The sequence below is a fragment of the Ursus maritimus genome, unplaced genomic scaffold (genome assembly GCF_017311325.1).
Source record: "Ursus maritimus isolate PB19 unplaced genomic scaffold, ASM1731132v1 scaffold_4, whole genome shotgun sequence".
Lineage (NCBI taxonomy): Eukaryota > Metazoa > Chordata > Mammalia > Carnivora > Ursidae > Ursus > Ursus maritimus.
This window is the reverse complement of record NW_024426552.1, coordinates 71481989-71495364: the sequence shown is the minus strand read 5'-3', so window position 1 is coordinate 71495364 and position 13376 is coordinate 71481989. Positions and strand designations below refer to the sequence as shown.

The window sequence follows — 13376 nt, the reverse complement described above, 5'->3', positions numbered from 1 at the left end:
TGAGAGCCGTAGGAACTGAGTCACAAAGGGGTCACAAAGAACTGTTCAAGGTCATGTGTCCTCGGAATGGAGGGGAACCTGAAACGTGTGTAACGTTGCTGCCTTGTCATCATTGGCAATGAGCCGCCTCAAGCTTCCTCTTCCGCCCTCATTACCCAGATCTGCTCTTTGTAGAGTACTTGAGATCTTTAGTTATAGAACGTATCTAAACTCAAGGTTTTACTGTTATTGTTCGTTATCCTAATCTGCACTAATGCATAATGTGTGGATGATTCTGGAACAAGCAGATGTCCCAAAGAGGAATTACCTACCTCAAGGTGGTGAGGTGAAGTTTAATTGAATTAATTAATGTTTGTAAAACATTTAGCAACCCTTAGATTAAAGGGTCTAATACAAAGATACAGGGCTTCCCCATTAATTACAGAAGAAAAGAGCGGGTTAATGGCTGTTTCTGCTTCTCAGAGGCATTGCTCCTGATTCTCCCTGGTCAGCACTGGGGTCTGACCTTCTTTAAGGTGGCTTGTGGTGGCCCATGCAGCCACACTCAGAAAAGCCCATCCCCTTGCATTCTGTTCTTTCCAAAAATAAAATAAAAGACTCCTCTCTAGACGCAAGGCGGTTTCCCTTCTGTGAAGCTTACCTCACTTGGCAACTAATATGGCAATTCCAGGTCCTGAAGGACAGTCTATTAAAAAAATAATAATAATAAAATCCCAAAGAGTAAATCCCCAGGCAGAAACTTCATGCCAGTGTACTTAATTTTGAGAACGTTTAAGGTAGAAATTTGAATATACGAAATAAGACATTAGAGAGCAGCTATTAAGAATCACAGGGGCGCCTAGGTAGTTCAGTCGGTTAAGCGCTTAAGCGCCTGACTCTTGGATCCGCCTCAGGTCGTGAACCCAGGGTCCTGGGATGGAGCCCCGCATAGGGCTCTGTGCTCAGTGCAGAGTCTGCTTGAGGACTCTCTTTCTCCCTCTCCCTCTGCCCCCACCCCTCTCTCTCTCAAATAAATAAGTTAATAAATTAAAGAAGCAGACTGTTACAACTCAGCCTTCGAAATTAATAAATGACCTCATTGTTTCTCAGGTAAAGAAAAAGTTCCAGGAAGACTGTACAATGATTTGCCCAAGGTTACAATCTGGAAGAGATGGGACTCAAATCAGGGACTCAAGTGTTCACAGAGCACCACCATATTGCTGCCTACCTTTTGTAAAAGAATCAGAGTAAGATATTTGAAACATTCCCTCTAGAATATTTAAAAGAGAATTTCGTTTGAAAAGTTTGATTTAAATAAAAAATTCCCAGAACGCACCCATTGTGTAAGACTATGGCCATATCACAGAACTGTAGGGTGTATCCAACTATTTGAGTGGGATAGAGAGGGTTTGGGACTTCGCATTGGACACACCCACCAGGGTAAAAAAATTGGCACTTGGGGAACTGATGAAATTGCAGGGACTGACAGAGAAAATTTAATCTAGCCAGCAACTGAATCTTACGGCAATATTTGCTTATAGCTCAAGAGAGCAGTTGGCCAAGGGGTTTGGGGGAGGGACATAAAACAGAAGTGGAATATTCCCAACAAGCAGTTAGAGGCCAGCCATGGGGTAGGTGATACCTGGAAATCCAGACAGGAAGCTGGCTCCAGGAGTCTGTCCTCTAGTGACCAATCCCAATCACAGCCTTCGGGCCTGCGGCAAGTTTCCAATTCCGGGTCAGAGCCTGGCAAGAGAAAGATCAGTCCTTCGTTCTAGGAAGGATCGGGGCTCAATGTGGGCCTCCAGACAGCAATGTGGGACCAAGACTTGGAAATGAAGCAGGAGCCCAATGAGAAGAATCAGGGCACCACCTCCGGGCAGACTGGCAGGGACTGTGACATCTCTGAGCAACAGAGAGCCAGGCTGGGCTGGCTTCAGGACCTCCACCGTAGGCCCAGAATGACCCAGGCATTGGGCTGAGCCGCCTGGTGGGAATCAAGAACAGATCCCTGCTGGAAATGGAAAGAGAGAGGCACAGTGGGACGGCTACTGGACCTCTCTGTTTACCTCCTTCCTGGTGTCCACTTAATGCTAGTTATTTCTTCCATCACCAAGAAAGCCACACCGAAGGTAGGAGACTTCCAAGGGGATCAACCGATGATATTTTGGGAGAAGACTGAAATGAACAACTAATGAAGTTCAGAGCTTTTATTTGTCCATAGTATACATACCTTTCAAGGCCCTAAGCAAATGGGCAATGGAATATGTTATTTCCTGTTGGAAAAAAGAATGGGAGTGACACTAACGCACTCCTAGTACTCAGACCCTCCCCCAGATCGTGTGGCAGAGGCGGCTCTCTGAGGTTTTTTAGCTCTCCCCCCAAGCCTCCATTAACTCTGCCAAAGCACCTCAAATTAACAAGTAAACACAGTGCTTCCCATGCAAATGCAACTTTAAAGTAATCCTCCAGCCTTCAGCCTAGTTTCTGTTCTTCCAGAGGGCTCTGGGGGCTGTCATGGTCTTGGCACTTCCGTCCTTTACAAGTGCCTATGAAACCCACACCTTTCTTCCTGTGCCTGCCACAGGAGTATTACTGTGCTTCTTCCCCCACTGGGATTTGAGTCTAGTCTTCTCCCCATTCCTGTCTGTCTTTCTCTGGCTCGAAAGCCCTTGTAGTTAGCTAATTATTACTCCGTTTATTTCTCCTTCACTCTGCAGGAGGCGGCACTGAACGGCCGAGTTGTTTACCCGTGGTGACTGTCAGTCACCTGAAGAGCTCTCTACTCCGCAGGCTCTGGTCCGAACCCAGAACTACCACATCAGAGTCCCTGGGAGAGGAAACACAAGATCTACATTTTTTGGCAAGTATACATAACCTTGTTACGCTTGCGTTACTTTAAAAAAAAATGGTAAATAGGGGCGCCAGGGTGGCTCAGTCGGTTAAGCGTCTGCCTTTGGCTCAGGTCATGAGCTCAGGGTCCTGGATCGGGCCCCATATGGGGCTCCCTGCCCAGCGAGGAGTCTGCTTCTCTTTCTCCCTCTGCTCTCCCTGCCCCCAGTTCGTGCTCTCTCTCTCTTTCTCTCTCTCTCAAATAAATACATAAAATCTTTTTTTTTAAAAGGTAAATAAAAGAATTAGGAAGGTCTATGGCCATGGCAAGTTATGATACAGACCTGCAAAGTGAAGTCACAGAACACTGTAGAATATAATCCCATTTTGTAACAGCAGGAAATGTATGTGGGGGGGTGATGTGGTATATTTGAGGGTATTTAATCAGAGGAGTCCTTGAACTTCAGATTTTAGTCACTGATCCCTGTGTTCCTCTGCCGTCCACCTCCCAAACCCTCGATGCGCTCAAACCAGATGCAGCCTCAGAGGAAACACTGTAAACTACGGCTCTACCGTTTAATAGCAGTGGAAAATTTGCCAGGTCGCTTAATTACCGGAAGCTTCAGTTTTTCACCTGTGACAGGGCCTCCTACTACTCTATTCTATGGGATGTAGTGAGGGTATATAAGATAATGTATGCCTGCCCAGCCTAGTGTCAGAAAACATATAAGAATGTTTTTAAAGATATTAAACATAAATACTTTAAATATATATATTTAGTTGCAGAAGTGGAAGATAAGCTGTACATGAAAATTTTGTCTTCCATAAATATATTAAACATGGGGGAACAGACGATTCAAATGTTTTTATTTATATGTGTGTTTATTTTAGAAAGATAAATAACAAATGGATCGCCTACTTGAAGGGTGTCAGTCTGTTTGCATGAGAGTATTCAGAACAGGACCTGCTAACCTGGAGACCCCCCAACCCTGGTCTTCCTGCCTACCTGGGCTTTGCCGTGGGCATCATTGGCTGCCACCTGCAGGCCTGGTCCCAGCCTACGGGCTTCATGGCAAATGCTTAGATGGCTTTTGACACATTGGAGAATCATCCAAATATCCAATTACCTGGGCAAAATCCCTATAGGAAGGTCAACAAGCTGGTAGGAGAAACTCAGCTGTGTAGTCTGAAATGAACTTACAAAAGCTTATGAAGGTGCTTGTCTCGAGGAATGGGAGATCTAGAAAGCACAAGTTGATCATCTTCAAATATCTGACTTCTCATCACGTAGGACGCGGTTGATACTGCAGGTGGAAGCCGCTGCCTACTGGTTAAGAGCAAGGGCGTCAGTCCTCTTGATTGCGGAGATGGCTTCACAGGGGTGCACCTGACATATTTAGCACTTTGTGTATGTCCAGTTTATTGTAATTCAACTATACTTCAATAAAGTAGAAAAGGGTATTAGCCTTAATGTCAGAGAGCTTGGGCTCCAATGATGGCCTTGCCACTTCCGGTCAGTGGGATCGAGAACATGTTCCTTGACCTCTAATCTCCTGGCGTTGGCAAGAAGCTCAGGAGAGAAGAGGCACATGAAGGGCTTAGCGCCGAGTCAGTGTGCGACAACCACTGCTGTTGCTATTGTGTGCTCTGACTTCTGCAAAGCTCTTAATATTGGAAGGGGTGGTTTAATATAAGGCAGGGCAGTTTTGGGGTCCTGAATTTCTGGGGAGGGGGGTCTTGGAAAGGCTATCAGAGAACACAGAAAAGGGCAAGAATCATAGCCGACCTCTGCCAGTCTCACTGTCTAATGAGGGCAACCCCAGCCCTTTAAATGAGAGAAATTCAGAGCCAGATTATCTTGGCATGGGAAGGAGTGTGAGAGGTTGGCTGTCTAAGCCCCACTCCAAAGTTCCACTCTGTCGTGAGGAGTCCTGGCCTTCTTCTTCTCCTCCTGCTGTGTCCCCCCACCAGCACCACACAGGGCACCATCCCCAGCTGGCACTCTGCTGGCATCCGGGCCAGGAGCTTGCACACCAAACACTATGAAATAGTCACTTATTGTAGAATGGGAGGTGGGAAACACATCCACTTCCTGTCTCTTGTTCTTCCGTCATGTGCCCTTAACAAGTCTCTTCATGGCTCTGAGCCTCAGTTTCCTCATCTGTACAGTAGAACTGACACTATTTGCCCCATCCTTGTGACACTGTAAAGAACTTAGTACCACCCAGTACAGACTTAAGGGCTCCATGAGTGGCAGGTCACGAGGCCATCCTCACTGAGCACCTGTGGCGTAAGGGAGGTGAGGGCAACATAGGAGGGAACGCTTGTGTCCTCAAATCACAACCCTGTGCAGCTGCTGACAGGAAGAAGTCAAGTGCTTTCTTCCCCTCCAGGTAATACAGATGCGTTTTAGACCATGGTGCTCTGGAAACTGCCTTTTCTTTCTCTCTTTCTTTCTCTCTCTTTCTTTCTTTTTTCTTTTTTCTTTCTTTCTTTCTTAAGATTTTATTGATTTATTTGAGAGAGAGAAGAGTGAGCACACTAGCAAGGGGGAGGCCCAGAGGGAGGAGGGGGAGCAGACTCTGCACTGAGCAGAGCCCAATGAAGGGCTTGATCCCAGGACGCTGGGATCACGCCCTGAGCCGAAGGCAGAGGCTTAACGACTGAGCCACCCCGGCGCCCCTGTCTTTTGTTTCTTAACCTACTCTTCTTGCCACTGCCTTAAATTCCAGTTTCATTTATTAGAATTTACTACCTCGGCGATTATCTTTAGTTCTGAATCTCCAGGGTTTCTTTCCTTTGATCTTTATAAGTCCTATGATAGAACAGATGGTCTCCAGCTTATGCATTCTCCACAACTGAACATTCCATGTATCTAGACAGCAGCTGGCCTGCCTCCTTCCTCAAAGCACTGGTGACCCCACTTAGCTTGTATTCTGCCTTCAAGAATCTGTGACTGCTCCGGGGTAAACAACCCAAAACTGATGTCACAATGTCACATACACACATACACACACATGCATGCACACACATGTATGTACACACCCAGTATCCCAGCATACACCTTGGTTACACTCCCATTAGAACCATGACAATGGATCTCACCACACTCCTTTCCAGGATTTTTCTCACCCCTTCACTCTTTGGGAGGTCTACTCTTAATTTCTTCAATTCCTTTGGCCAAGACCCCGTCTCTTATCCCAGATGGCATTCACAAAGCCTACTGTAACAGTTCACAATAGTTTCAGTTACTATTAAAGTATCTGGTAACATGCTCATATTAAGAATGAAAAGGAGTTTTCTGGAAGACTATTTGCTAGTATTTATCAAGCGGAATATATGTGCAATAATCAATCCCCACATTCATTGAATGCTTGCCTGTACCAAACACTGATGTGAGCTAACTCATGTCACCTCATTTTTCTAGCCATCAACTCTATGAGGTAGACTCTTTTATTATCATACACTTCATTCCACTTCTAGAAATTGTTCTGCAGGGAATAATTTTGGCTATAATTGAAATGAATATATATAAAAATTTATCACAACATAGTTCAAACTGAATATATTCAATTTGATGGAGTATTATGCATCTATCAGGTACCAAATTTTTAGGAATATTTAGTAATGTGGAAAAGGTAATTAGATATTAAGCAAAGAGCAAGATGTAAAGTTTTGTATGCAACACAAGCCCAATATTATCCATGGATGCATAGACAAGAAAAAAACAAAACAAAAAAGGGAAAAGAAGAAATAGAGCAAAGCCCTAACAGTAAATATCTCTGAGTGGGATAATTCTTCACTTTATTCATTTGTCTGTATCATCTATTATTCCATAATAAATATACTTTAATGTCATAATCAGAAAAAAATGTTATTAAGCATGTTTTTGTTATACCATCCTTTCTTTAAGTTCTTTTCACCTCTACTACAAGCCCAAGTTTCTTGCTTGCCCCCATTGGGAGCTTCAGAAGGTCATTCTCTTCGAAGGCAACCATGAACTAGAAGTTAATAATATTCCCAAGAATGTGGAGTTGGAAATGTAATGCAAGTTCATCCCAATTGCACAGGAAATACCGAAATAAAGAAGTTGTGCACTGTACTTGGTGGCAGGAGATGAATCCTCGTTAAGGATACACCAAACTTCCGGAACTGCCCAAGAAATAGAGATTTAGCTCCCTTGCAAAAGGCCTTCTTTCCCCCCGAGAATGTTTACTTCTTCCAGAAATTTTCATTTCCATAGTGTCCCTTGTTTCTTTTCTCCCCTCCAGTCCCTGCCTCTCCCAAACCCGATTGGCCCTGGTCCTGTTCATAGCTTGCCCAGAGTCCTCTAGACAGACTCCCCTTCCTCTGCTTGCATGAGCCTGGGCAAGGCAGCCTGCCTGAGAGCCGTGCTCCACAGGGGTGCCTTCTGTAAAATGGGAGCACCGGAAGCACCACCACTTGCCTTTGACTACCAGAGAGCTTTGGCAAACAATTGATTCTATGACAAAAGCTGCTTCATTCTCTGAAGGGGGGCGGGGAAGTAAAAGATTAAAGGTAAAATCATTCATCCAGTTGCATAATACATGCAATATGCATCCGCTGCATACAAACGCAGTCAATAATGGACACTCCTCTTCACGTTAGCCATTATTTCTGGGCATACTGAAAGGAACATGGGGTTGGTAGTCACCCCCAGTCCAGAGGTGAGGCCAGACTCTATAACTAAATGGGGGACCCCATGCAAGGCGGCCAAATTGCTCACCTATAAAATAGGACGAATAACTTTACAGTGCTGTCAGGAGAAGAAAAGGGTACCAAATGTGTACATGAGAGAACATATACCTAGCACTCAGATCTTTGTTTCTAATACCATGATCCAATAAAAATTGGAAAAATGGCAGATTCCAGGTCTAGAGCAACAAATATGCAAGATGAGCCTTGGAGCCTCTTATAGCCTCTTATAGTGCCAGAAAGTAAGGACGTGCTTAAAAACAACACAAAACAGTGAGGATCTATCAGGAAGATACCGGAGCAGCTAAGGAGCTCCCAGTGACCAAAGCTAAAACAATCCGAGCAACAAAATTTGAACACTGGAGTTGGATTATAACCCAAAGTATAAAATAGCTATCCATGAGTCCACACTGATGTAAATAAAGGATAGAGTACATAAATAAATCGAGGGAGAAGAGATCAATTTCCTTCGCAGAAGAATCCAAATAATTTATGTAGATCCCACGCCACCCTGGGAGGTTAACATAGCTCTCCACTCAAGTGTGGGCTTCACACAGCGACTTCCTTCCCAAAGAGCACAGTATAGAAAAGGGGGAAAGAAGGGTAACTTTGTGGTGACAAGGTCCACCTCAGCCAAGGGATGGAGCTCAACATGGCCAATGATAAATCATGGTGGTGGTATGTGCCCTTCCCAAAATGAGATGAGAATGGCACTTTGCCTCTGCTCTGTCCCCCTACCCTGAAAATTCACAATTCTGGTCTAATAATGAGAAAAACATTTGATCAACCGCAGTAGAGGGACATTCCACAAAACACCTGCCCAGTCAAGTTTTCTGTTTCAAAAACAAGGAAAGTTTGATAAAGTGTCACAGCCAAGAGGAGCCTAAAGAGCCATGACAACTAAATGTAATGTGGTTTTCTGGAACAAATAAAGAACATTACGTTAAGACTAAGAACATCTGAATAAATTATAGACTTTACTTAATAGCAATATGTTACTCTTGGTCCGTTAATTGTGATAAATGTAAAATACTAAAGCAAGATGTTAACCATAGGGGAAACCAGGTTTGGAGCACATGGGAAGTCTGTACTATTTTCACAATTTTTCTGTAAATCGAAAACTATTCTAATATTAAAAGTTCCGTCTTTTAAAAGCAGAGTGAATGCAATGTGTTTATTACAGTATTTGGGAGCTGCCTGGTTTAAATTTATAGCATCGCTGCCTTTGGTTATCACCTGTTACAATAATTGAAGCCACCTTGATGGCAATGTCAGGAGTTTGATCTGGATTGATGTTACAAACTGGCTTGGGCTTCACAAAAAAAACAAAACAAAACAAAAAAAAAAAAACAAAAAAACAGAGAGAAACCCTTGGTTTCGTGAAATAACCCTGCCCTCTAGTGGCTTAATATTTTACATACATTTAGTGGCAAAGAACAGTCCGTCACTTTTGATGTTTCCAAGTCCAGACAAGAGCCACAATATTCTTGAGGATCTTTCCTCTGCTGGAATGGTACCACTCTGTTCACTTGCACAGAACTTTACCTTCCTGAATGGTGCGGTGTACAAGGCGCAGTTAGGCTGGGGGGCAGTTTGACAGGGTGAATGGAAACCCTTAAAAATGGTTATGCGTCTTCACCCAGTAATTTGACTTTGGAAATTGCTCCCTAGGAAATAATGCAAGTTACAGAAAAAGATTTAAAGTATTAAAAAAAGTTACATATATCAATGAAAAATATGAAACAAAGTAAGTGTTTAACAATCAGGGAATTGGGGAGGAAAGGAAAGAAAGAAGGAAGGAGAAAGAAGGAAAATTGTATCTATATCCTGGACTATTGTGCAGTTGATAAAGGCATTCCTAGGAATATTTAATGACATGGTTAAACTGTTCATGACAATGTTTAGTAAAACTCTATCAACAGTGTGATCAAAACTTTAGGGAATAATATAGATGACCATATATACACATACACCAATAAACAATGACACGTAGTTCTCAGGTCACAGTGTGCAGAAAATGTAACTTTTTTTTTTATAACTCAACTTGATTTTGTTTTAATCCCTCATTTTGCCTGATGGCAGAAAAAAACTTAGTCACCAAGGGGTATTCCTCAGCACTCTGTGTTTAAATAATCATTGAAGGATTTACCCCTTCCCTCCTCCTTCCATTAGATTGGTACCTATGTTCACTGGATTTTGTCACAGAGTGAGGAAAGGCTGGTCCTTCCCCATCCTCAGTCCTCCGTCGGCATAAGTCGAGCCATCACTTGTCTTTATCTGGTCATTTGCCTGTGCTGTGACACTTGTGGCTTCATCATGAGTTTTATCTCTGCCTTCTCTATCCCTTTGGAGTAAAGGAAACTCTAGGGCACTTTCCCAAGCCTCCTGGGCCACAGGCAATGTGGGGTGTGGTCTCCCCATAGACTTGCCTGGTTTTGCGCATTTCTGCTCCACTCCTGCTGCGACATGTGAGCAGGAAGGACTTCTGTGCCATCGTCACTACCCCCTCAGATTTCCCCAGGCATCCGGGTACAGTTCTCTGCTTAGGTCTCAGCCCCATCCCTCTAGGACTTCTATCATTCCACTAAGTATGGGAGTGTCCCTGAGACCAACACTAGCACCTCCCGCATCTCTCCTTCCTCAGCTGTGACATTTCTATCAAATTCATGGCAGGAAAATTGGCTCTTATTCAGTCATGCTTCCACAGCCCATTATTTACAAAACTAAAATTAAGTTTTTGTCCCCCAAGGCAAACTTGGAGATTAGGAAATCCTTTTTCTCTGAGTAATGTCTCTTCCAGGAATTTCAAGTCTATTTAGAAAACGTAAATGCTGATAATTGTCGCCTTCTTTTCTCTTCGCATTCCTGTTGCAACCTTACTCGGAGTGCACACAGGAAAGTTTTGCTGGTGATTGAAAAATCAGAGGAAAGATGGGAGTAAAAAGGCATGAATACATACACACATGCTCATATATACGTGCGTATGTAAGTATACATGTTCATATAGAGAAATCAATTCAATGAATGGCTTCAGTGGTTATCTATGCATTATATTTTCTTTTTTATAATTTTCCATATTTTCTGAATTTCTAGAAGAAACATATTCTACACCGTCAGAAAAAGAAAATTATATATAAGAAGGAAAATAAACAAGGTCTCTGGCTTCCAGCATTTCCACCACAGTGAAGGAGGGGGGAATAGAAGACCTAAGCCTTCCATTGGCCACAGCCAAAGCGCTCCTCTCCTCAGTCTCTGGGTTACTCGATCTTTAACCCCACCGACCACTCTCCTTGAGATCCAGTTGTTCCTTGGTTTTCAGAGCACCAAGCTCTCTTAGCTCTTTTTTCTAGTTCTCTGATGCATCAAAAACCCAGACCTCTGGGCACCTGGGTGGCTCAGTTGGTTAAGCGTCTGCCTTCAGCTCAGGTCATGATCCCAGGGTCCTGGGATCGAGTCCCCATTGGACTCGCTGCTCAGGGGAGAGTGCTTCTCCCTCTGTCCCTCCCCTCCCCACTCCTGCTCTTTCTCTCTCTCTCTCACTCGCAAAAATAAACAAAACTTAAAAAAAAAAACAAACCTAGACCTCAAGTCTGAGTCTGATACTATAATGGAATGAAACTTTTGGGGGTCCTGGAAGGGGAAGAGGGTAATTTGCATGAGGGAGTAATGTCAAAATTTGTGCCCAGAGGGTGTACTCTGGTAAAATAAAGATACCATACATTGACTTGAATCTCACAGGCTTGGGACGACTTTCACCCATACGGCAAAAGTGACATTGAAGGCTCAAGACTTATGAGACTGGTGTGGCTCTCTCTTCCTGTCACATAAAACCTTTCCTCTAGAAGCCCTGAGCCACCATGTAAAAAATGAACTAGTCCAAGAGTATCCTGCTGGAGGAGCCCAAGCTAATCATCTGGAGACGATGTAATGGTTGTTGTTTTAAGCCACAATGTTTTGGTCAGTTGTTATGCTGCAACAGATAATTAGAACATCTTTCTTCCTAGAAAAGGGGGTTAATACTACTGCAGCTACACAAAGGGAGCTACTGTAGTGAGAATTGCAACAAGATTCTATTTTAATTATCTCCATAATGAGTTCCAGAATTACTATGGGAGAAGGGCCTTTTTTCTTTAGAAAAATACGTTGATTTGCCAATTAGGAACGGAAGGTAAGACCCGAAGGGGATGAGCTGACACAGAGAAGTAAAACAATATAGCTAAGCCACTCTGAATTGAAAATAGACAGAAATTTGGAAGCAGGGAAGAACAGAGAATAGAGAAGGTAAAGAGAGATAAGGGAAGAGAAACCAAGGAGGGACAAGCAACATGGCCAGAGGCTAGAGCCCAAGTTGAAAAAATGACCAAGAGAAGTTTTTAAGAACATGAGCATCTAACAAATTTGATTTGGTTGAATATTTATGATGAACATCTCTGAATTTCTCCAGAACTTCCAACAAATTTGCTACAAGTATAGATACCTTTCGTGACTTAAAAAAAAAAAAAAAGGTTAAGAAATTAAGAAAAATGCTTGAGTATCACACCTATGTTGACTTGGTGACAACAGGGATAACAGGTGCCAATTCCTACACTGAACTAATTTAGGATAGTGGTTCCCAACTAGGAGTGATTTTGCTCCCCAGGCAATGTTTAGAAATGTCTGGAGACACTTTGGATTGTCATAACTGAGACAGGGCAGCCACTAGCATCAACTGGGCAGAAGCCAGGAATACTGCCAAAATTCCTCCAAAGTGCAAGACAGCCACCCACAATAAAGAATTGTCCAGCCTAAAATGTCCAGGTTGAGAAATTCTGATTTAGAGGAAGCAAAAGATCTAAGACAGATGTGTCCATGAGAACCTAAATCTCTGGCAGAATTTGTAGAAATCTTGGAGAAGACACTGGACTTTCTACAATCCATTGACAGTAGTTTGAATCAATCTTATCTAAATCATCAGGGCAGGGGGGTTCTAGTTAACATCTGGGTTATGGCATCAAATTTAACGAATGAACCAGTAATGGTTCTTATTTGGAAGTAACAGAAACGGGCTCCGGGAAAACAGAGCAAAAAAGGAGTGTATTAAGTAATAGTGAGCAGCTCAGAGAATTGTTAGAAGGGCTGGAGAAAGGGGCCTGGAGACCACACAGAAAACAAAGACTCATAGAAGCAAACTCCAGAACAGGTCCATGAAGTTGTCAGTGTTCCCACAGCTGGCCAGGACACTGCTAGAATGAAGGAAGGCTATAATAGCCATCAGATAGAATGGATATTTGAAAAGAGGAAAGGAGAGAAGCTTCCAGGGTGGCGAACACGTGGAGATGTGGGGAGAGTGTCGGACTGGAGAAGACATGGAAGCTTGCACCCTTCCTCCACACCTCGCCTTATCCATCTCTTCATCTGGCTGTTGATTCAAATCTTTTATCATATCCTTTGACACACTGGGAAATGTGTGTTAGTCGATCAAGACGCCCTGGTGGGGGCTCTTCAGACCTTAAAGGTGAGTAAGGTGGCAGCACTGAATGTGGTGCAGCCAGGGCTCCTGCCCCGAGATCATTCTTTGTTGAAGACCACCACCCGGACGCCCCACCCTGGAAGTGCTACTCATCAAGCCAGGTGACAGGTGATGGAAAGTTTGGTTGAAAGCATCCTGGCTCCTCCCAATGGCCTTCTCATTCCTAAAGAAGTGCTACTGAAATGATCTTATGCAGGCTGACGATTCAGTGGGATGAAACATGGCAGATTAAATAGGGGAAAAAATCTTTTTAAAAAAATAAGAGGAAAAGAAAAAGAAACATGACATCAAAAAAGTTCATTTTACAAGCATATAAATGTCTTCCAGCCTTAACATAGAA

General features: G+C 43.4%; 1 protein-coding gene across 1 annotated transcript in view; it reads right to left on the bottom strand.

Moving 5' to 3' along the window:
* The window catches only part of ATP13A4 (ATPase 13A4), a 138848-nt gene extending 128827 nt beyond the window's left edge, over positions 1-10021 (bottom strand). Inside the window, exons 1-4 of the mRNA XM_008705149.2 lie at positions 9957-10021; positions 4013-4135; positions 3818-3899; positions 2213-2255 (exon numbers count right to left, since the gene is read on the bottom strand). Coding sequence (XP_008703371.2) covers positions 2213-2255; positions 3818-3899; positions 4013-4135; positions 9957-10021 — 313 coding nt within the window. The remainder of the gene's footprint in view (positions 1-2212; positions 2256-3817; positions 3900-4012; positions 4136-9956) is intronic.
* Positions 10022-13376: the final 3355 nt, after the last annotated feature.